Raw genomic sequence first — 26099 nt, forward strand, 5'->3', positions numbered from 1 at the left:
ATGGCTAAACTTAACGAGGTATTGGATGAGATGTAACGAAAGCCACGCGGTAACTGAACGGTATGGAAGGCCATGATCGAACAATGGGAGGTGGGACTTAACGACAACAAGACTGCCTAGAATTGTGTAGATGCTCCCCAGAAATTGCGAAATTATCGATAAAACCAGAAGAAGATAGGACGTAGAAATGGTAATTCAGGACATTGATAAACCCCATTCGTCCAGACTTAGAGACCCAAGGTCATGCTCGGACACAGTGGGGAACTTACACCACCTGGAGTGCCTAGAATTGGGATGATGCTCCCAAGAAGTATTAAAACTTCTCTAGATGGATGTAACAGCGTCCCCGCCAAGACTCGCCAAAAATATCAGTACACCAAAAATATCGGTTATTAAATTTAGTATTTTCAAACATCATTATTCTCGGCCCTTTGATTTTCAGCGTCACTTCCTGTTTCCGGTGCTGTTAACAATGTCTTCCCCGAGCAACTGGTGCACGTGCTGCACATAGCCTATGATATACATTTTGGTTATGTGAGACACAAATCATGGGATTTCTCGCTGCTTTCAAACTTGAATTTAGTATACTTAGTCGTCACAGTTGATTCTGAAACAACAAAGTAAGAAGAATAAAGAAATGCATATTTAACTGCGTTAAAAATACCAGAGACATACTCAGTACCAGGGATGATAAATAAATAGTGTGCGCGAACACGAACTTTAACACTTTCTAATACAATGTAGCCTTGTAGAACCATGCGGTTTGAAAATGTAGAAACTAAGTCTGTATAGGTGAATACAATTCACATAATTATGGTACATATTCGAAACATAATTTATTCCACCTGTAGCATAAGCCTTAATGCATCCGAAACTAACAAAACTTCAATGGCTGGAATGTAAAAAGCACAAATATCCACCTGTTTTCGGTGGCGATCTGAATGACGTTTTTTCCAGTTCACAAGCGACAGCTTAAAATTGCATCTGTAGACGGCACTGGGATTAATAGGCAAGGGCTACTGTATTATCTCCATATATTATAGACAGAAAAGACGGATTTTAGTCCTTGGGAGAGAGGGATTCGGGAGGTAGCAGGGCATATATTCTAAACGTTAATGTAATCAGGGAATGTATTCAATGGAGAAAATCTCAAACAAAGAACAAAACTGTGGATTTCCCCTTGTCCATTTAAAAGAAGACAGTTTACATATTGGAGAGAATGAAAATGTCGTTTCGAGACAAAGTCTTCTGATATGATTGAAAGGTATGATCTTCATCTCCAGATTATGAATGTATAAAATGCACACCGGGGGTGGGGGTGGGAGGATAGACCTCGATCACTTCTAGGGAGGGCGGCAGTGCCTCCTAGCATATCGCGCTGGTGTCTAAGCAGTTATTGAATGTGAAGCAGGGTGCCGACAGTACGACAACCCACGTCTTCTCATTTACTGTGATGGGGCCGTGTATAGACCGAAATTAGAACATTGGTGAAGAAACAGTCATCAACAACCACTGGAATAAGATAATCATCAGAAGGGATCCGATGAGCAAGTGGCCCAAAATGAAGAATTTCATTGTCATATTGCGGAGACTCAAGGGGGATATAAATTCCATGACCGTAAATTGATTCCCTAGGCGAATGGTGAACACCACAAAATGATTCCAAGACACTTTCACAGACGACATCAATCTCGGTTCAAGAAGGTTTAGGTCTTCTGCCCAAATGACTGAAAAAACATTGATATGATGAGTTTTATATCTCCTTATCAAGAAATCCAATGTAAGGCCTCAGTAAAACAATCGATTACATGTCGTGGCACAAAATAACTGATCTGTTGCTTTGCAGACTGTCAGCCGAGCAGTTTGACTTCGTGAACGAAGAGCTAGATAATAAGAGCTATGTGAATCTGTTCACATTTCTTGTGAAACCACAGGGATTAATATTTGCGCAATAAGGGTAGGCCCTTAACTAGAAGTCATATCCCTGTATGTGAACCTCATGAACTCCTGGAAGACCTATGAATAAGTATGTGAAGACATGTATTTCGGATGACTATGAAACTGTCATTCTGATCGCCATTTTTAGAGCCAATCTCGGTGCTTCAGTTCTTAGCGAGGTGCCTGAATTAAGTGAGTGAGGGAAGATTCACGCCAAGATGAAGCTTACCATTGGTTCCGCGTCTAAGGAGCTCTGAGTAAGATTCCGGTGAGTTCGCATTGTGAGCTTTTTCACCTGCCCTTTTTATCAGAAATCCGTTCCTTTCAGCAAGACGCCCATCTTGTATGGATTTCTTGATATGTCGGTAATGAGGGGTATAGTGTATCATGGGGGACGGACACTGAGCGTCATCGAAGAGTCGCCAGAGCTATGTCCTTCATTCTATTAAAAACTTTAATTCTTCCCACCAGGATGTAAGAATGAACGCATAAGCATATCGACTGCTCCAGTGGCCTAGTGGTTAGAGTGTCCACATCGGATGCGGGAGGTCGCGGGTTCGAACCCCGGCCGAGTGATATCAAAGACTTTAAAAAATGGTACTAACGACTGCCTCGCTTGGCGCTCAGCATGAAGAGGTTAGTGTTAGGACTGGTCGGCCTGGTGTCAGGATAATGTGACTGGGTTGGACATCATGCTACATGTCTGCGGCAAGATTCCCCAGTGCTAGACATCACTATAAACTACCACACGAAGACATCGTAGCGATATGACTGAAAACTTGTTAAAGCTAAATCAAAAAATGAATATTAATCTGTTACATTGCAACGCGTTGTATGCGAGAGATAAACTCTCAAGGATGAATGTCAGCGGGGTTCTGGACAATAAGGGTTTAGGCCATGTTTTGCCTGCTATAAAGCTAGTCATGAAAACAAGTCTATCATTGGTCCTACTCCTACGTCATTTGAAAGCCGTTGCTGAATGTCCTGGATGAATTATCGGCCCACATACACAGAGAAAGTTGACAGACTGGCGCACAGTGTTTTTGTTAACAGCTAATACTATAAAATCAAAGGTCAGCGGCTGTGCCTTGTAACAAACGAGGATACAATTGCTAGCCTTTGCCGGTACAAAAGAAAACGGGTTGATGCTTGGGCCTTGAAGTTGCGTTTCAAAGCAGAGAAAGATAACAAGAAAGCATGTCCGAAACTTCACCAGATTACAGTAATTAGTCGATCAACTGTTGGTCTTTCTTGATTAAGAGGTGAACGGATACGAGAATTAGTCAAAAAGTCGGGGTTACTTTGAACACAGTTTCAAACACAACTCTGTAGGTAGAGGCAGGAAAATATCGTCAATTGCTGCGGGAAAGACTGATAGTTCTCTCAGCATTGTCAAGTCAGTACGGGGAAATAACACTTGTGAGCATGAATTTTCACAATGGTGACGAGATACAATCCTGTCAGAGGTGAAAATGCTGATTTGAAGAAGAAAACATTCTTTGTGGGACAATGAACGAACACTGGGAATATGTTCTTGGTGAAATAAGGTAACTACAAGAATTCACTATGTGTCTCTGACGGTCCGGAGCCAGTACCAATCGTCAAGGAAATGGGTAGTCACCATAGCCAATACTGGGTCAAAATGGAACCAAGACCAGTGATTTACACGGTTTACAATACAATTTATACAAAATAAGAAATCAATAATGAAACCGTGCGTACGCCATAGAAACTCGATTTTCTTCTTTCCAGGATATATAAAGACTATGCAGTGGCTTACACACTTGGCACAGAGTTTCTTTAAAACACAATCCAAAATAATCAAAATTTATGTTAACGAACATGCTGTTTAGAAATTATTACTGTGGTTTAGAGAAATTGTATCAGCATTACCAGGAATAAATTTGATATACAATATTATGTAATGTGCTCTACAAATTCTCATCAACGTTTGCTTTCTTTCTAGCGATGCCACATTTATTGTGAAAATCAAATATACATACTTTAAGAACAGAATTACCAAAAACATCATACTGAACAATCTTCTCACATGGAGATGTGGAAATACTTAATTTACTTGAATGGGTGGTTTTGCATCAGCGACAGTCATATGCATGGTCACTTACTGATTTTTTAAACGTATAGAGACAATAAACTAAACTAAACCATTTAGTCGTGTAAATGTTCAAGCCCTAGTGTCTAGAATACCAGGAGAATCGATCCCCTTACTCAGTTCTGGCACAGGTTAAGACTGTGTCGGCGTTGGTGTCGTCCGCAGCCTAGTACTAATATTAGTACCCTTCCTCGTACCTCGTGGACAGGGTACTAACATGAGCATGTTAATGGAGCAAGCCGGGTGTGATTCACACCCGGCGCTCTCTTAGCCTAATAATAACACTTCAAACATATTCCTTGCATATAATCCAATAAATTGAGTAGTCCTCTTATTTAATACCGGAAATATCGAAAATCATTGTAGAAATAGTTGAAAAATCTCGTTTACCTTTTTTAGCCGATATTTTCGTTTAGATCGTCCTCCATATTATTTCAAATAATGATTACTTCCGTTCTCAGCCTCGTTTGTTTGTGTGCTATATATTGACATTGACGCCTTATTTGGAAATGTAAACAAATCGTAGTAAAAATTTGGCGCCGTTTGGGTCAGAAATTCTGCGCATTAAAAGTATATACGGTTTATCGGCAACTTTGAAATTCACCAAGAAGCGATTATTCGCACTTGATTGATAATAATATAGCGTAGAATATCCAAAATATGGTCTGGCAAGCCTTACGTAGAAAAGGGTTCACGGCGAGAGTCTCGCGTTATCTGTCATGGCGTACAGTATAAGGTTAGAGTAACCATGCCAATTTATTTTATCGTATAAGGGCTTAATAAATTCAAAATAAGCCAAACTTCTTTCACAGCATGATTATACTTATGTAGTTGATTTCTATACTGTTTGTTTTTCTGACTTTAGTGATGATATTTTTTGCTCCATTACCTGATATGGGATCAGTTCGTAGCCTCAACCACAACAAAATCAAGTTGAGGCTACGACATCGTAGCTATCCGCAGCCCTGTAGCACTAAGTGGCTATATCAGGTTTAATCACTATAGCCAGTACCTGGATACATCAATGTTAAATGTATATCTGCTACTGGTCCGAATGCGTCACCGTACAATTTCAGTCCAGGCTCACTGTACTGTAGTGAAAATCTAAACTTCCTTTGGCAAAATGGGGTCAGACATAAACATAGCTGACATCTTCAGCAGGACCGATGGGATTCGCATCGTTGTTTATACATCCCCCACTCTCTCACTGCTCACAGCAAAGTATCAATGATGGTGACCCACACCTTCTCAAACTGGTGTGAGCACATATGCCACATCTGACCCGAATTCCATCCCACACAATCCATATACATGTGGGTTGGTTGACGTCAGGCACCAGACATTATACAATCTTAATCCTGCCCATCGCACTGACACTTTAAATAGAGAGAGCAGAACAGTCGCATCCAAAGTCAAATCAAATGTGCACTGCATTGAATTTATTTGTATGTGATACTGATGATAATAAAACATGTTTATGGAAATTTAGATATATGTAATAACAGGCAGCTCTTTGACAGATTTAATAGACAAAACCAAGTACTGTAGTTGAATTGACTGAATACAGTGAAATACGATGATCCCTACGGCAGACTTTGAAAATAACGACTACACGCTTTTTGCATGAAATAGTAGGACAAAGGAAGTTCAAAAATGTGTCACGATGCAGATAGAATGAAAATTAGATGATAGATCTGACTATATTTCAAAGTGTTTAAAAACTCAACAGAATTAATCAAGTGGTGAAAAGGTACAAGTGGATATTAGAATGCGAGGTCTTTAAATAGCATGATTACCAGCACCAGCAGAGGTCGCGGGTTAGAGTCCCGGTTGAGTCATACCAAAGGCTTATAACAATGGTACTAACATCTTCCTCACTAGGCGCACAGCATTAAGAGGTTAGTGTTAGGACTGGTCGGCCTGGTGTCAGAATAATATGACTGCATGGGACATCATCATGTCTGCGGCATGATGCCCCATAGTCAGATATATCAAACGCCCAAATTTATGTTGATGCTGATGGACGATACGTGGGTCTGATGTCACCTGTTCATTAAATGGGCAATTTTGCTGAATCCAAATCTTTCCGAAACAAATTTACGTACACTTTAGACACATACCGGTAATGGGTAACAGCCATATCCAGCGCAAAATTCAACATGGCCACATGACATATGGTTGTGTTATTCTACATGGATTTACAAGTCACCAAACATAGGATTTGCTCTGGAAACATAATGTAATTGTCACCAAAAGAACCCTTCAGCCGACAGTACTCCACAGCCACGAGAAATACCGGTAAAAGTTTTTTTTTAAATGTACACCAATGTGTGCAGCCAAACTTTTCTGCAAATTGTTGCAGCTTTTAATGAATAGGTGATATCAACCCCTAAACCAACAATCAATATCATCACGGGTGAGGGCCGATTTATCAGCCTAGATGCTCCAGTGCTAGACATAACTATAAACTGCCACACATCAGACATCGTAGCGATATGACTGAATTTTTTTTTTAAAGCTACGTTACAAATCCAAATAACAAATACACACACAGAGACAAGCACGATCGTACAGGTGTGTTATTCTGGTTTCTTCTATCAAAGGGAGACCACTCTTGTCTGACTTCCAACTAGGTTGTTGATTGGGAGAGTTGGATTAGCAAGGTAGTGATTGTGCTCCTGATGTATGTTTGGGTAACGTATCTGAAGACAACTGATACATAATTATATGGATACATATGTACTCTTGCAATGAGATGCAATCTAAAAGTAAGAACCTTTTTTTAATTGCTGCACCATTACAAGTACTAAAATAGGTTAAATTTGTTTCTACATAATAAAAATTAGTACTGATTACATACTGGGAAGATTATAGTAGCTTCCAGAAGCAACTGTTAACATGAATGATGATGCAGAAAAATAATTCAGAAAAACAATAATATAAGCATACGTTTCCATAACATTGGTACAAGTCATGGAGGTTTTTAAAAAATTGTTTTTAACAAATTGTTCGCATTATCAGCATTAAGTTATTATCATTTTCCACCACTAGAAACCAGATTTACATGGTGAGAGTAGTAGAAAGTCACTATTACAAGCAAGCTTAATTCACGGCAAGCATCTATGATCAACCATGAATGTCCCACTGAATGCATGCAATCCACTGTTTTATAATGCATACATACTGACTACTCATTCATGTTTGTATATGTATCCAAGGCTTGATTAAGGTGATAGAAGGTTCTGGAGTAATTTCAAAAAGCATCCTACCACCACCACCACCAACCCACAAAATACCATTTTACAACATTGTCGGCCCGCCTGACAAAGGCCGTGGAGTACTTGCTATATTTGCGTCACCTTTAATCCCACCACGTATATGTATGTATGTATGTATGTATGTATGTATGTATGTATGTATGTATGTATGTATGTATGTATGTATGTTTGTATGTATGTATGTATGTGTGTGTGTGTGTGTGTGTATGTATGTATCTATATGTGTATGTATAACAGCATATCAGCAGACTACTACCTATGTGGTGCTGACCAAAAGGTAAATCCTAGAGGTATAAATGTAAAGAATTGCAACAAAAAAGAAACTTACGAAGATAAACTCTTCAAATTAATTTGTGCATCCCATGATAAATGTTAAAATTTCATTCATGCATATAATAAATGCTAAACAGTCGAGCTAAACGTATTGCAATACACAATGTATAGTCATTGATAATGACATTTTATCACTTAATAAAAATATTCATATCTTTTTATATGTGCAATGGTCAGAAGAGATATTCTATGTAGAACAATATATACAAGCGAGTTTGCTAGAAAAATAGTTTCCAAAAGGGCCTGGCCTTTTCGCTATCTGATCACAGCCTATAATAATCACCAGTAGATGGTTCAAAATAAACGGCGTAGTGTAGCACCCATGAAAGTATAATTGTGGCTATTACTAGGATGTGGCTATTACTAGGTTAGCTGACGCCAATATTCTGATAACCCAAACCCCCGTTACGAAACTGATACAATGTCACAATTCATGAGGCAAATCTTCCCATAACAGTATGGATGTCTCATCGTTCAGTCAGACTGATCACAAACTCTAGTGTCCTGGATTTTATTTTCCCATAGATCATCATAACTTTAAACCTCCCGGATTAACAAAATAACAGCAATGCCTTTACTCACAATCACCTGGCCAGTTGGTTTTCATATTATATAATTGCAGAAAAAGAACATGTCATTAAAACAATATATTTAGCTGTATTCAATATTTTTTTTACAAAGTTTTCATCGAAAATCTAAAGAAAATATACAAGCAGACGCTTTTGTATGTATACAACATGTACACCCATATGTGATCATGGCTAAGCATAAAAGTGTAACTACGTCAGCTAATGATAAAATGTGGGTAACCGCGGCCTATTTTACTTGTAAGGATATACAATAGTATTAAGAAAATCTTCCAATTCTGAAATTTCATTGGTCAACGTGAAAAGTTATCAATAAATGAACTCAGAGCAAAAAAAATGTTTAAAAACTCACGAATGTGCGAAGTGTCTATCAAAAGACTTATTTTCATTGTAAGGATGCAATGCCTAAGATATGCAATACCTCAGCAACTTTCAAGATTTCAGGTTGGATGGAATGCATAAGCAAGCAAAAGAAACATACATGGTTATGAACTAAACGCAAAACTTACAGTATATAAAACATCAAATATAGGTCACTATTTTTGTGTTCTTAGTAAATACATAATTCTGAATGATAAATTCAAAGGCTTTTCCCAAACTTTCAAAGACCACAAACACAGATTTCAAAGACCTATTTTCGCTAACATTTTATATACGATTTATGTTATATGAGAAACCAACAAATACAAAAATACTACAATATTGTTTAATGATGAAATTCAAATTATAATTAATCAAAAGAAAGAAACCAGGAAAACTCGACTACATCCGTATCTATCAACCTTAGACAATTTTATTTGTGACTGTGGAAAGAAATTAAAATGTTTGTGTTTATTTCAATTTTCAAAGACTTTAAAGACCTCAGGTTAATCTGCTCGATTTTCCCAAACTTTCAAGGCCTTGAAAATTCTACCTCATTTTCCCCAAACTGTCAAAGACCTTAAAAGACCGTTATAATCCTGGGTACTATTAGTAATTCACCCAGTCATCAAGTTCTTCATCTACCATAAATAGTCCCTAGAAAATAACAGAAATGACACAACTTGTGCAAAGTCACACAAGTATAAAATACATGTTAATAGGACCTCTTTTTGTAACACAGGTGTAGCGCTTATAAAAAATATCCATTCGCCAAATTTCGTACTTCAAGCTAGAAATGTAACTTAACAGTCTACATAAGCAAAAATGATCACGAGCTAAATGGAAACAAGTATACCAACGCCTGTAGTGTGAAATTTAGGTTGCCATGACCTCATGGTGTGGTCCTAAGAAAGATGCGCACAATCATAAAATCAACTGATTCCAGAATAATCAAAACATGAAGAAACACTTGTACTGATGTCAGTGCAAGTAATATTATAGTAGCATTTATCAAAATGCATCCCCTCACTATGTTTCATGATTATATATACAATGGTATGCAAGTTGAGTGCAAACAAAATGTGTTGTCATGAACCAAATGCAAAATTATACAAAGAACCATGTACAAAGTTAGCTCCCTTGACCGCTCTCCTTGATATAATTGCCATGATACCCACTTCAAAGTGCTGCATTGTAACTTGTAATAAAGAAATGTTGATATGCAGTGAAGTAAACCCAAGTGGCATCTCCAGTCAAGCGTGCCACAGACAGTTCAGAACACAAATTGGCTTGATCAGCCACTCAAATACTCAAAGAAACCAGACCAGTTATTGATGATGCCATTGTCATCTTCTAACTCAACGGACATTAAAAAAAACAACAACAACACATGTGTGGAGATGAAATACCAACAACTGAGGTAGTGAAATAACTCTCTTATAATGTAGAGGAAAGCTAATATATTACAATGTTACCACTTACAAGAATGTAAATCTCCACCCTGCTCAGAGTACTGGTTCTGGTTATTTCCCGTAACTGTGTCAAAGTTGCTGTGTAGATGTCCTTATCTCCACTGGAAACAGGTCCTGAACCAGCAACTGAGAAATAAATCTCATAACCTACTGGTGACGCTGGAATTAAAAGGTTTTAATGGCTTAATCAGCGCAAACACGTTGAATCCTTTCGTTCCATTCAAAGCTAATATAGGCATACAAACTATAGCTTACTTTAACTCATCGCAAACATTATGACCACCTTCAAAATGAATTTCAAAATCATTACTCTATCTAATGCAGATATTAACTGCTCCTTTGGCAAGTACTGAAACTATGACATTGGCCATTGATTGTTAGGCTCAAGGCACCTTAATTATGTGAAGTTATACCTAAATTGGATTACACCTTTGAAAACAGGGTCAGGAAAACACAGAATCACACGTTTAACGTATTAAAAACAACTCAAGAGTCCACATTGTGACATTCAAGACTCACATCTCATGATACGTGGCACTGGTATTACATTAAAAAAAGCATATGGATAATTTTCAGATGAAATAATTCTACTACTAATAATAATAACACAACAAATAATATAAAAATACCACTGCTAAGGTAATTTAAATAACTAACTTCCCACAATTCTGAATGTCAAAGGTGATCGGAGTGTATCCCGGTCAAAAGCTCTTATAGTACTTGCGGCCTGCCTGGTAAATCCCGCCAGTGGGTAAATAATCAAGGGGTTTATCTGAAAATAAGATATAAAAAGTAACACTGGTCATCCATGCTGTACGCAAATTTAATGCAGTCACACACTGTGTTTATGAAGAGCATTGTTCGTAGGTTATTTGCAATTTTTAAAAAAAAATAATATAAAGAGGTGCCTTATAAAGTTAAAAAAGACCCAAAGAAATGACAAACTTTATCCTGGATATCCGATGGGTGGGGGGAGGGGGTTTGAAAACCAATAATTGAATATGTCCACTACCCTTCCAAACAAGTGAAACTATGATTAAAAACATAATGCCACTTAAAGATTAATTAAACTCAGCAAGGAAATGATTTTAAAACTGAGTATACATCTCTGTTTAAATCAAATGTGAACTCTGACACAGTTAAATATAATGTCGAGAGGCAAATAATAAATGGGAAGCAACAAACTGCTGATTACATTAGGGAGTAACAAGAATCATTAATCAGAAATGTGACAGAAAATCAAAGTCATATTGTACAACCGCAGTAATGAAACAGAAAAAGAGTGTTCCATTCTCAGACATTTCCTAATTACTAAGTATTGTTTCATACCATTGCAAAAAAATAAAACACAAGGTGACAAAATGATTTAAATGTACAATAATTCCTCCTTAATTCTTTCACTCAGTACTCGTGCATTTTTATCGGTTCTTACATTGACTTCATATATAGCCTGCAATCTCTGAGTCTAAGTAAATGCTAGAGAGTTCTTGTAAAAATCGCACACAATGAAAAATAGCTTCCAGCAAGACTTAAACAAGATAATTTGTTACAGCGCATGAATTTTGCATCATTCAAACTTACCACTTGTCCTGAAACAACACTAGTGGAGTATCGAGGATTAACACAATATATTCCTGAGAGAAGGCAGTTAGCATAGACAAAAGCTGGTGCCATATCATCATTATCTGTAACGGTCACATTAACTCGCGCAACAGCTGAACGTGGTGGTGTGCCAAGATCCTGAAATAATAATAATAATAATAATAGTAAATACATAAATAAATAAATAACAAGTACAAAAAATGATATTATGATGCTGTAGTTTCAAGCTTACGGTGGCAAAGTAAAAACTCATGCCATATCAGGGTAAACGCTTAAAACCTATTATCCCAATCTTTAAATTGAATACAGCAACTGCCATTGAATATATGTTACGTTGTAAAAAAATTGTTTTAGTATTTTTTTTTAACTCCGAGATTACTTAACCGATACATTAGTACCGTTCAAAGAGGCTCTGCTACCTTTCGAATCCGGCAGTCGCAGAATGACCCATAATGTCCTCTTTCCCACATATTTTATACAGACGAAGGACAGAAACTCTTCCCAACACTTAACCCTTCCTTCCCTCACCACCGTCAGGTGCCTATCATTGCTTCATTGATTACCAATTTTATTTTGAGCTATACCTTGGCGAAGATGCTCGCAATTATGGGTATGTGCGGGAGTGTATAATGCTAACATGGTCGTGTAAGTATTCTCAAAGTAACATAATTTCCTAAAAAAATTGCTTTCTCCTTTCAATATATTCCCTGATCACATCAACGATATAAGAATAGGTAACATGTGGAGGCAATGCCGAGCTTCCTAACTGATCCATGATCACCTCAAGGGAATAAGGTAAACGAGGCTCTTAGTGTCCGACGAGAACAAGTGATTGTCAAAAACCGTGACATCAGTAGCCGTGTAAGATAAAAGGAATCAAATCACGTTTCGACCGAATAAAATCACCAGGCAACTACAGTGAAAGTGCTGTTCTAAGCCAGAAGTAAGGCTTTGCTCACTTCGAACTGGTCTGGTGGCGATCTGGCCTGCTGCCACGTGACCTACCAGATTGTATTCTCGTCTCTGAGAGGCTAGATCACGAAGATTCAAGCGTGCGTGCCAGTCAACTGCATCTATTATGCCCAGGCTGGCCACGTTACATTAGAATGCAAGGATTGCAGAAATTGCTCTGATTTCAAGAGTTTGGGCGTACTTTATCTCTTGATGCATCAGAATACACCTAGCGTATGATCTGCTTTAACCATGAGGCCAGGGCTGGGGTGAGTATTATAAGTTGCAATATCAGTATCACCGTCTTCCAAGACTCGTTGATGGAGGATAGAGGGCATATTACCAATCATTGGTTGTAAATAATGATGGTCTGTTCTTCGCTATGAAGCGTTGTTGTGGCATGGACCATGAAACCATCTGATCTGAACTGTAGATAGTTAGGGTGCAACGAAGGGCATACAACTTGCTGACCATGCAAGCTGAAGTTAGAGCTATCAAACAACATGTTTTGAATAATATCATCATCAAGAAAGTGCTGGTTACAGACTCTGATTTGAATTAAGCCATCTCACCACTCACAAATAATTCCACTTGAGAAACAGAGTGAGCAATTTTTGGACAATAAAATTCAAAATTGGCTAATAGGTCTGATAAATCCTTATCGTGACCTGTAGCCATTCTTCCGTGATGCCTTATTGCATCGGGGATAGCCGATAATCATAGTGGTTGACTAACTTCTCGAACAGCCAGAGAATTGTTAAAAAAAATTGTTGATTGAGGTGCTCAAAGCGATGATGTTGTTGCTGTTGCATCAGCAATTTAAACACGTCACTTCTCCGCATGTACCTTCAAAGTAGAGGACTTGTAGGCCTTGACATTCTCTCCACAAAATGCACAAATCACTGGGTGGGCGGACAGATCGTAATTACCGGTTGGATATTTGCAAGAGGAATTCTGTCCTGAGCTAGCATTTGTTGCGTACTGGCGTTGTTGACTGAATAAACCGACAAACGGGGCTCAGTGGAGCTAGCATGTCATTTTTCAAAGGATGCATTAAAAGACGATAAAGAAGAATCACATTCGTCGACGCGTTGAACAGACTGAAGAGTTGCAATCTCTCTGAAGAGTCTCTCTCTCTCTCTCTCTCTCTCTCTCTCTCGGTCAGAAATGGACTCTGGAAGCTCAATAATCTGTGTCGTCAGCAACTGATGAGGTCAAACAAGGCTGAAGTTTGTAAAATAATTCCACTCAAGATGGACATAACGCTTGGAAGAAATCGGGTGTGACTTGACCTAATTGATCAGAAACACGTATTGACTCAGAAGGGAAGTGAGACTGTTTCTGTTATTGATCAAAGTTAAATTTACCATTTGTTTTGGTTGTTGTTGTTGTTGTTCTAGGGTTTAACGCCATTTTTCAGTACAAGATAGGCTATACATGGCGGCCAGTATAACTGGTGGAGGAAGAACACTGGAATACCCAGGAAAGAAGCACCGACCCACGAGAAGCTACTGGCAGGCTTTCCCACGTACCCACGCTAGCCGAGCCTTGGACTCGAACCCACGCAGACAGAGGTGAGATGGCAGTGATTCGTAACGGTGAGCGCTTTAGACCACTCGGCCACTCGGGGCCCCTGCTAGGTTGTGGAAGAAGACGGAAAGATTGCTGTTCGTCATTGTCTTTCAAACCAAAAGAAGCCTTGTATTATATCAGCTGACGGGACTGGGCACTCTGAAATCGGCAAATCGATAGATTTCTTCCATGTCTGCTTTAAACTGTAAACCTCACTCAGTCGGGATATTTTCATCCTAGGGCATGCTGTCAACATTAGAGTAAAGCCTTGGGATGGGGGGACGATACCGTTCGATTGTCCCTGTGTACGGGTTGATATCTATCCAACTGATAAGCCACAAAGACTCGAGTCGGCGGTTCCATCGGCGGCAGGGAAACGTTTTGTCGACCCCGTATGAAAGCAAGTTATTTTTTAAAAGTATGTTCCTCCTAGGACATACGTCTACTAAGTCCCAAATCTAGCCCTACTTAAAAGACGAAACATCGTCTTTTCCCGTCTATTTCATATAGACATATGGCAATAACTCTTGCCCATTACCTCCCCTTGTCACCCCTAGATGTCGGCAATTTTTAAGCTGAGCAATAATTAAACACGGATTCTCGCATGACGTGGTAGTAGGGAGGATATTTAAGTAATGTGATCGGGTAAGTATTATCGGAGAAACACAAGTTACATAAAAGAATTTGCTTCCTCGTTCTAATAAGTTCCCCCAATCGCATTAACATTAGGAGAATAGGTAATAGGAGGAGTGAATGCTGAGCATCCGACCTCTATCTCTGGTTTCCTTATAGGGAAATATGGCTGGATTCATCATAGGAACAAACACGTTATCCTGAGAAGCAGCACAGCCTAGGGTCACATGCTTGAGACCTCTGTATCCGGTGAAAAAGATGATTATTGAAATCTTCTTAACTACAAAATTTTACTGGCAAATCCAGCGAAGCTAATAGGCTGTTATGACTCTTAACTGGGTCTGGTGGTTATCTGGGCCACCATCACGGGACCCACCAGATCAAGAGTTTGTCTCTGTGAAGTTAACATTTTAAGATAAAGGCTCGAGAAAGTTGACTCTGCATGCCAGCCAGCCGCTCCTACTATGTTTCGGTTCGAACCGTTGCTTCCGAACGCGAGGCTCGCACAGGTCGCTTTAATCTCATCAGGTGAAATCTTCATGAGGTGACTGATCTTCTGAGACTTCAGATTACGCAAACGGATAACCACCTCAGCCACCTAGATAGGGCTTGATGATTGATATTCTGCGTTCCATTTTTCAGGAAAGAAAGAGTCGTTTGCGCATGACATGACATGCCGCTGTGCGTTTCATGTAGTGCTTGAGAGCGCAAATAGGGTCTTGCCTGGCCTCTGGTCTCGAATCGTCTAGCAAGAGAGTGAGAGCATGATAGTTATTGGAACCAGCTTTTTTCTCCTTACAAAAACAGAGAAAAAGGTCTGCCAGTTGGGAACTGAGGCACCCCAAAAGACGACTGTATTTATATGACACCGTTCGCTCAACAAACGCCATTTTCCATTGTAAGCCTTCAGAGTGGTATGCCTTCTTTCTCTCGTTATTCTCTCCACGATAGAAGGTTTAAATTGTTTATTCCGCAATGCTGTCTATACAAGAGAAATGCGTCAAGAAGGGTCATCTCTCGCTATCATAATCCTTTTGTAGTCGGTTCTGACCACGTAACTTCTAAACTATTTTGGTACCAAAACCTTCAGAGGGTAGATAATGGCTCAGGGCCATTCACAGCCGATTGACAATCCGTCCACGGCCCGATTGTCTGTGTTTGGAACTCAGGAGATGAAGGTGGGCAGCTTGTGATTCCAATTTGTCTAAAAATATCTATCATCAGAATCCCCAAAGAGCACAAATCCAAAAATACAATGATATGTGGAGAAACCATTATTTGTGAATGACCTGACCCTTCCTGGATAGAGTGTCTGGCAGGACATTGAGTCTGCCTAGAATATGTCGAATATACATAATGATGATGAGCTCTTCGCACCAACATAGAAATTGCCAACTCAGAACACACAGGCTGGGTAATTTGGTCTCCACTGTTTGTGACGGTAGGTATCCAACATAATGAGGACCATTTTTCTTGAGAGATGGTTTTCCAGAATTGAAAGGTGTTGATTACAGCTTTCATTTCTAGACGGTTGATGTGGAGACGCAGATCCCTTGACTCCCTTGCGGCACTAACCGTAGTAAAGTTCACCAATAGGAGTGCACCCAAGACACTGACCTAGGAATGATAAGTACGTCGAGCGTGATTATGACTTGTCGATCGAGATAACCGTGAAATAGGTGCCACTGAGCTAGCAATGTAATGTGTAAGGGACGAATAGAAACGGTTTAGCAGAATCAAGCTCATTACCGAAATGAATAATCTGAGGAGACGCAAGAACTCTCTCACCAAAATCGAAGTCTTTTTGGAAGCGGACTCCAACAGCTCTACGATTCGGGTAATGCGATCGCGGAGAAGCTGTACCCAACTGAGATTAGTGAGAAATTCCATACATAGGTGGACAAAACACTGGGATGGAGCAAGATCGAGTTTGTCCCAGTTCGCCGGAAAGCCAGTTTGTTCTTAAAGTGGAAGAAGATCTTCCTGCCTTGCATTAGAATCTTCTTACCATATATTTTGGAGGGTGTCTTCCAAGTACGCTGACGTCGATGTAGATGAAGTCGACCAGAACAGGGTGACAAAGCAATCCATAATCTTGGTAAAAGTACAAGGGCTGACAGTGAGGCAACGGGTAGGAGGTTGAACTGATAATCCGTTTCGCGGTAAACTATCCGAAGGGAATTTTCGAGACTGGGTGAAAGGGAATATGAAAATATGCATAGGTAAGATCGAGACAGACGGCATATACGTCCTTTCTCATTGAGAGTTGGATTAGTCTGGCCGTCTCCATCTTGTATTTTGTCAGCAGAATGCATTGGTTGAGGCGACTCAGGTCTATGATTAGTCTCGACCTCCCGTTTGCCTTCTGGATCAAAAGAAAAAAACTTGAATAAAACTGAGGATATTATGTGACTGTTTTGGCACCACTGATCGTTTGCGATAAGTGACCGCATCTCATGTTGTAAAAAAGACATTTTTCATCCAGTCTGACGGTACTTCCCTAAGAGAGGTTGAAGATGAAATGGGAAGTGGCTGGGTAAATGAAATCCAAAGCCCTTCCAAAGTGACCTGGATCACACAGTCGCTTTGATAGAAGAGGGGGATACAGTGAAATAATTTTGCCGTCTTGTCTGATTCGAAGACTGTCTTCTGGCATTTGGCTGCTATGCATGCTGAATGGTTGCCTGAAAAGATTCCTTACCCCTCTTCTGCCTATCATCACTCTTTTGTGGCTGTGACGGAGTGTTTCGAAAAGCCGGAACGGGTTAGGCGGAAAGTTGGAGTGGGATCTTCTGGGCTGCCTGCCTCCGAACTTTTTAATCCTTCCTCCAAAGAGTAAAGGTGACCCAAACGGGGTTGTCATTAAGCCAGATTTTGTTGTACCTGACGAGACATGGAACGTAGACATGCGTCACTTTTGATGAAGTCCAAATTGGTGGAAGCAGTCAACTCATTCGCCATAAAGTGATGGGCTTCTATATTGATGACCCGAGTAATTCGGGCTATCACTTATCAAAATCATTGGATTGCTAGTCTTAATATGGGTCAGACTGAATAACCGGATACACCATCCCAGGTGGTAAATATGACGCTATCACGTTATCTTTGACTAGTGCACATGCTCGGCCCTGAGGATTCGCCTTGAACATTGGGACGGTCTGGTCCGCCGGCCGAATGAGTCCCGTCTGAACGGATGGATATTTTGCCAGGTGAAAAGCTGGAATGGATGCCAGCTGTATAAAATCCGATCATGTCTTCCCCGGTATCGGATTCGTAAACATTCACTAAAATCCCCTTGATAATAAGGAAATATCATCGAAAGTGCGGTATGACGGACATATCTATCACTAAGATCCCCATGTAGCGTTGCTGACGGGGTCGGTCTATAAATCAAGTCCCCAAATTGGTTGGATGTCATTATGTAGAAATGTCGCGACGAAGCAGCACGAAGGATTGATTTATCAGTAAGATTCTCGTAGAGCGTAGCCGGCAGAGCCGGTATATCAAGCAAATCCCTTAATAGGGACGGATGGACAGCCCGGTTGGCTATGCACAATGAAAACAAACATAGCATTGGATATATTTGATCCGGTAAAAACCCATGCGCCCTGACTTAAAGACCCTACGGCCATGTCCTGACATGCGGTGGAACTAATGTCCACTAGTTTGTCTAACATTGTGGAACATTCACCATTGTAAACCTTCAGAGTAATTTTCTCCCGTTTCTGCTGATGTCACTGGAGCTGCTTGATCTCGTTGTTTGGGACGTGGATCCAAGTAGCGTCCCCCACAAGGCTCGCAAGAGATACAGATTTCAGGTGAACACTTAAAATAGTTCCCCTGGCGAGGTTTGGTTCTTTTATCCTTCCCTTTGGTGCAATATGCATCATTGCTGACCAGACGTCTTTCGACCATGACTCACACACGCGGCATGGTAGAGAAGTGCATTTGGTGCAACATCGGCATGTGTCATGAGTGTCTTCTGGACGACTCAGCTAACCAGATTTCCGTATAGTTCCACATACCAAGGTCTGACATGCCGTTTACGGCTCGCCGAAATGATGGATTCCTGGTCACTGATTGTAGAATACGGCCTATCGTACGGCTTGTCTGGCCAATCGGCATCTGGAGCTGTGTTTTATGGACTGACTGACGGCAAAACCGATGATCTATTTCCAAAATATATTGCACGTACTCGGACTTACAAGCCCTAAAGCTAGGCTCTGACATGCGGGTGACTTAACACATTTTACAAAATAAAGAATGAAAAATGTAGAAATTCGATTATACTCAATACTACTATACCGAAGTTGTCGATGAATGTGTCATAATCCACAAGATTAACTTGGATTATGTGAGAGTCACTATATAAAACATATATCATGTTCAGCGAATGCTAAAAACTGGTTAAGAACCCTGGCCATCTATAGTAAATGTCAAACGGGTAATGTAAACAAATTTACTGATATAAATATAAAAACGAATTTCGGATTTAAAATTTAATCATAATATAGCTATAACAAAGTTTATTTAATTGTGATTTTTAGTGATCTGCAAATTAATTGTCATAACAGAATATCCAGACGAAAATTATAGATCGCTATGGGCTTTTACAATGGGAGTTAGGTATTAGACCGGGCCAAGAAAGTTGATATTGGAATGAACTATTACTAGTACAACAATTCATGATGATGGTCTGTGACTTTTAAAAACGTTTCCAAACACACTGAGCACTGTTAAAGGTGGTGCAACGAGTTTTCTCATGCAAGCGAGAAAATAACTCTTAGCATATAAGAATTAAAACTTCAGACCTAAAGTAATATTCTCACACATTGAATCACTGATACATGTGATAAATGTTAATTATTGACATATGCAGCAAATTAAAGATAAAAACGTAATTACTGTTGCAACAACATTGATCACAAAGGTTGTTTGTCCTAAAGTATACATAGGTTCAAAATCCAGAGACTCATTTATGACAAGGTAAGGAAATCTGTCTGAGGTAAGGTTGAACTTTCTGGAACTATCAGTCTGAAAAGAAAGTAAAAATAATACAGGTGTTACATAATGTGATATGCCATGTTATATACAGAAAAGCAATAATTAGTATCAATAAAATGTCTCTTTTTTAATTCCTATTTTCATCAACAATTCATATTTAAGTCTCTAACAAGCTGTTTTCTACTTCCAATATCATCAACAATTTCTTACGGTCTTCATCACACAAACAAGTTATGAAAATATCATTCTTACGAATATTTTCATTATTCAAATAAATTTGTTTTTCTTCTTCTAACATTGGAATTCTTTTAAAAACTATTGTATAAGGAATGTCATTTAATCTATAAGTATGCCATTATCTTATCAGCTTTTTACCTTACTCACTTTGATCAAAATAAAAATTTATCGGTTGATGCCTTAAGCAGTTACAGATTGGTACAACATATGGTCTAACAGGACTACCTTTCACACCCCATGACACAAAAATACAAGCAGAATTTAGCTAAAATTGTAATGGCTCATTAACAGAACACACATAAATTTTTATTCATAAATTTTCATATACTACCATTTCATTTATTTTTATAGGTATGATATCCTAAACAAACGTGTTGATATTAAATTTGTTAATATTTCACTGCCAGCAATGACAATTATGGAATATATATTTTACGTCGCATATTTAAACTCATTACAGGTTGCCAGCCTGCAAGCTATGAAAATGAGTATCCGATGAAGAAAAGTGACCTTACAGTAACTCAGAAGTGGAGTGGGAGAAACAAAATTCAAAAAAGACATTAACCGGTGATCAGAATGGAAGCGCTGTCCCTTTTCCTTTGGGCAAATTCTAGAACTAACAAAACAATTCCATATTTTTGATCTTTTAAAAAATATGAGTCCCTGACAAAACAACAATTATTCAACGTAAATAGTTCAGAGGTAACTACCACTGAGCCATTTCCTGCAAGGATTGCATAGTTAATGGTCGCTCGAAGACCACTATCTTTATCCAAGGCTGAAATTTGTCTGTAGATAGTTGTTCCCACCGGAGTAAGCTGCAAAAAGAGAGCAAATACAAAAATAAAAATAAAAAAGACTGCAAGGAAAATCTGAATCAATATAAATATATGATTATGTTCTATAGCGTTGATACAATAGATGCAGATGAAACTAGCCAACTAAAATACAGTTTTATCTATGATTTTTATTTAGTTCATATTTAGGAATGTCATTTGGAACAAAAGGCAATATAGTGTAAAAATTGAACAGACAGTCACTCAATATGATCTTAAAAAGTGAAAGTACTAAATATTGCAAGAAATGTGCAGTTTGAAAGATACAAAGATATTTTACATTTAATTTATCGAATAAGCTCTTATAATATTCAAAACATAGTTAGAAGTATTTTAGTAAAATTTATTCTTCGCGCAGTTTTAACACTGGACGAAACCAGATACCCCTAATTTGTTTGAGAAAACAAAGTAGCACCAGATTATCAATACTTTCTTCAGAGACAGATACGTGAGTTTTATTTACCACATGTCGATTCCGGGAAGAAGATGGTTCATTTTGTCTAGAATTAGACAAATTCTTTTCAAAAGTGTACAATTTTAAGAAAAAGGCGGCTTGTTTAAAGCCCTCTCTGGATCCATAATAATTTAAATTATCAATATTAATTTATATTTTTATTTACTGCTGCTCCTAATCTCTAATGTTAGAGAAACATGTTGAAACTTTATATTTAAAGATGGTCATAAAAGAAGAATATTATGTCACTGAAACCATAATTAAGCCTCTCTTTCTCAGCGGAATCAAACTAGAACCCATAAGAGTTATACGTACCTCTTCCACTGATACAGAATATGGCATATTAATGAACTCTGGAGTATTATCATTTATATCTTTGATGTTGACAGTGACTGTTGCATAGGCTGTCTGAAATTAAAGCATTTAAATTAAGTACCCTGTCACTAATTGCCCGTAAATGAATACCTGAATAAGCATTTGAAAATTTATCCAATCTGCACAAGTTGAAGGTCACACTTTTGTACTGACATACACAAAAAAGAATCATAAGTTGATAATGATTTCCCAATGTTGAATATAATTATATAATTACAACTATTAAATTGTAAGCATTTTTCTGTATGATTAACCAGAAATGTAATAAACGATTATAAAGTATAAAAACAGTCTTTTTGGTCGCAAACTAAATGCAAAATCTTGACCTTAGACCAGCAGAATTTGATATGTGGCACAATGACCGTTCTTTGTTCGGGTTTGGTGCTAATGGAGATGTATAAAATCATCTAGTCCCATGATTGAAGCATGAACATTTAAACATAAAATTGAACTCAAGTCAAGTTTAGTTTAATGTAACATACTTTTGAAAAGAGAGTTTGGTAGTCATCAACATGCATCACGTCACCAAGTTTAATGATTCTAGAATAAACAGAGCATCAGATGCTAATTTAAATCACAACGTGTAGGAAAAGTCATTGAAGCATAAAGTATTAGTCACGGTAACCTGATTGTGATAAGGGTTCAGTGCTCCTCTAGATGCATCCTGTAAACAATCATATTATTTATAGGTATAATAGTATTATACAGTGTACGAGAAACCACCTTTGGTCACAAGCGAAAGAAAAAGTATTAACGAAGAATGTACAAATATATTTTAGTAGGAAAAAGTGGTTTCTTCTTTAAATACGTTACCCAATCATAATACCTTAAGAGAATAGGTAAGAGGTGGAGGGAGTTACGTCCCTTTCTCAGGAGATACAAAAGTATGTGAGACAGCTTCTAGGTAACCCAACTGAAGCGAATATGTTGAAGGGGACTCCATCTGTCGAGGCGCGGATTCAAATCGGGAAACATTTTCCGCCCACAGATTAAGCAAATGTCGTGTAGCTGCGTCTTAAGAGCCATTCGATCGACCTGGAAGTGTCCCGTTTATCCATGGATATAGATAATCTATGTTGAAATATCCTGTTTGTCCGTGGATATAGATCACACCACAAAGTATTAGGATTTTTGGGATGACTGATCTCGGAGATAAAAGCGAGAGAATGTGGACTCCGAACTATATCTCACGGCCTGAATGATGTAGGATATCTTAAAGGTCCGAACGAATCTAGGCTGCTGGCAACTACTCTAACCTCGGGAGCAGAAATGTGTAATAAGTTCATGTGAGCAGGAGTTATTTCTCTATATGCCGAACGAATAACCCACTTAATCCAGGACAAGATAATCTGTGTTGATATATCCTCCTGCCTTGTCTTAAGAGATAGAAAGAGGCATGTAATTCTGGTTTGCCTCAATTCGCTAAAGCCATGAGGAAACAGGTCTTGTAGGAATGGTGCGTCAGATATGCCCTTGAAATTGATCCAAAATGTGTCCTGGTCAGCAGGTAAATACGCAAGATAGGTTCCACTTGGGCATAGGGTTAATGTTTATGCCGTGTATACTCAAAAATGGTGTGTAGGTCCCATAAGTCCTTGGTCTGTCCGTTATCCTCTTTTCCATGATGACGAAAGGTGTCAGCAATCGTGATAGTGGTAACCTTTTAAATATAGTATACGTCCAGATTGTTCTGATTGAACGATAGGGCGTCGACTTCCTAAGCTTTTGGGTCCGTGACTGGTTCGATAAATGTTGGGAGTTGGGTATTCCACCTTGTCGCAAACGGGTCTACCAAATGTAGGTCTCATCGGGTACATATGTGAGTTAAAGCCGACGGAAGGAAAAACCATTCAGTCTGTATTAGCTGATAGATCTGAGACAAAAGAATCGGCCCTTTCATTTAGTCTTCCCGGGATGTAGCGAACATGTATAAGGGTTTGTTGTTGACAACGTCAACCTCAGAAAGTTCCACAACAGGAAGCAAGGATCTGGGGACTTGGTTTCTCATTGTCATTTGTGTGTGTACGTGTGTGTGTGTGTGTGTGATTTGGATTTTTAACGTAACTTTAACAATTTTTCAGTTATATCGCTACGATGTCTGCTATGTGGCAGGTTATAGTGATGCCTAAACCTGGGGCATCATGCAGCTATAAAACCATTTTTGTAAGTCTTTGGCATGACTCGGCCAGGGATCGATCCCACAACCTATCGCATCCGAGGCGGACGCTCTAACCACTAGGCCACCTGGAGCGGTCCTTGTCGTTTGAAAAAGTCTCTACTTTAGATTTTTCAGGCAGAATGAGACCTCCAATGCCATTTAAATAGATATTCCGCCATTGAACGACTTTCACAATGGCCTTCTTCTTTTGACGTTTGATTTGCTGATAGCGTTCCTGCGCAGACCATACACCGCTGAATTACCGAAAGGCTGGTAGTAGGTGGACTCCCCAGTCGTCAGTACATACACCGGTACAGACTGTAATCTCAAACGGTTGTACCCACCGTGAGCCAAGTTGAAAGCCACAATTCCGTAGATGAAGATTTAGATGTGTGCAGATGGGAAGACGATAGTCCAGTGGGCAAACGTTTGGCATCCAGATGAATCATTTGCAATGGTCACATAAAAAGGCGACCTAGCACAATTTGGTCTACTGCCGCGTTGTGCAAGTTTCGTAGGCGAAGGAATTCTCGTGCTGGCAGAATTTTATTCTAAATTAAAGAATCCAAAATGGTTAAGATTTCCAATGCCCAATCCTGAGGGAGACGAACAATGATGCCTGTGTATTGTACTCCATACTTTGATGAACACATTGTTGAGATGGTACCAGGTCGATTTTTCCTTATTGACGAGAAGCCCAGGTTTGTAAGCAGTGTAAAAAGAGTTATCATGTCATGTTTAAATAGAACTCACCTGATGTGTCTGCAGGATGTGATCCAGGTGACTTGAAATTTCCGCGTTAGAAATAGTCCGGACATGCGCCATTACTCGATTCATCAGGCGAGTAAAGACCCAGGGATTCATGTTGAGTCTCAATAGGGGTCCCCTGAATTGGTATATGATGTTGGCAAATTGCAAGAAAGTCCTGAAAGTCGTGTGAATAGGGTCATAAAGTTATGCGAAGTCTCCCTCTTGGAACAGCATTCCAAAATGCACCGTGGTGTTTCCATTGAGAACCAATGCGCATGAATGAATGCATTAAGGGCGCTTAGGTAGATGACCGAAGTCAGAATGCCGTTGCCGTTGAGACCAAGAAACTTCTGTGATAAAACACCAGAGAAACGTTGGAACAAACATTAGGACAATCTTGGTGCTTTATCTGCTTTCGGTGACAATACATGTGGGCATCGCAGGTGAAGTTTCGATAGGACGGTTTTCAGAAGTTTTTGTACCATGTGTTGTCCTTTGGTCCATTTGTTGATTTCCCGTACTCTCGCTGTTGTTGTGTGGGATGGAAATGGGTCTCCTTTGTGGCTTGTTTGCACACTTGTGGCCGCTAAAAGGATAGTTAGAGAATAAAGGCTATGCTCTTAGCTTAGCCTTATGTTGGTCCTTCTGGAAAGTTGAGGCAGAGAGAACCTAGTCGCGTTCCGCCAATTTTAAGTTGTAGCTGTGAATACAACATGTATTCATCGGTTCTGTTCTGTACCCTGGCCATGCATGAGATCGATCCCCTTGCATACCCTGAGATATTCGTTGTGGGAGGAGAGAAGCTATTTTCCGCCTGTTGCAACATAGCCATGGATGTGAAAGACCAACATCGAAGCCACGATAAAGATATAGCGCAATAACTGCAAAGTGTCTTCAAAGGCCATCCGATGCATACGTATGGACTGTGGCTTTGTCTTCCCCAAAGTGGCGAAATCACTATAGACTGATGCAGTTTCCTAATGAAAGACTAGTGTGTGGTCAATGTAGAACCACCGACGAACTGATGATGAAGGGAGGTCAGAATGTTCGTAACTCTCCTAAACTGTGGTGGAATGATTCACGTTGGACACTTCCGTTTCGTCATAATATTAAGAGATGCTGCCGCTCTTGTCCAAAATGCTGATGGAGTGGGAGGATGAGGCCAGGCCTCCGGGGGGTCAAAGGCTTAAAAAAATCCTAATGGAGGTTCAAAAGGTTGAGCCTTCCCGTAAAATCAGATAGTGTAGAAGTAAATTACATAAACTGAGAACAAACATCTTCTGGTTGGATGAGGTGAGGCTAAGTTCACCTGTAAAATGCATGGGAATTAGCAGGCGAAGAGTGACGAGGTTTGCCGCTCACTATACTTGTAAAACTCCATGAATTACAGACTGTGACTTCGAGACAGTCGTTGAGTGTCTTGTCGTGGCAGACAGTATAGAGTTT

At 39.3% G+C, this 26099-nt stretch overlaps 1 protein-coding gene across 2 annotated transcripts in view; it reads right to left on the reverse strand.

Annotated features, from left to right (window-relative positions):
• LOC149805910 (protocadherin Fat 4-like) overlaps positions 1–26099 on the reverse strand; it is a 274413-nt gene that overhangs the window by 223336 nt on the left and 24978 nt on the right. For both annotated transcript variants that reach the window (XM_089950674.1, XM_089950675.1), the window contains exons 6-11: positions 21686–21778; positions 20791–20898; positions 19745–19873; positions 11663–11821; positions 10739–10853; positions 10092–10240 (exon numbers count right to left, since the gene is read on the reverse strand). In XM_089950674.1, coding sequence (XP_089806800.1) covers positions 10092–10240; positions 10739–10853; positions 11663–11821; positions 19745–19873; positions 20791–20898; positions 21686–21778 — 753 coding nt within the window. The remainder of the gene's footprint in view (positions 1–10091; positions 10241–10738; positions 10854–11662; positions 11822–19744; positions 19874–20790; positions 20899–21685; positions 21779–26099) is intronic.

This window comes from Sinohyriopsis cumingii, chromosome 2 (genome assembly GCF_028554795.1).
Source record: "Sinohyriopsis cumingii isolate HCF-2022 chromosome 2, ASM2855479v2, whole genome shotgun sequence".
NCBI lineage: Eukaryota > Metazoa > Mollusca > Bivalvia > Unionida > Unionidae > Sinohyriopsis > Sinohyriopsis cumingii.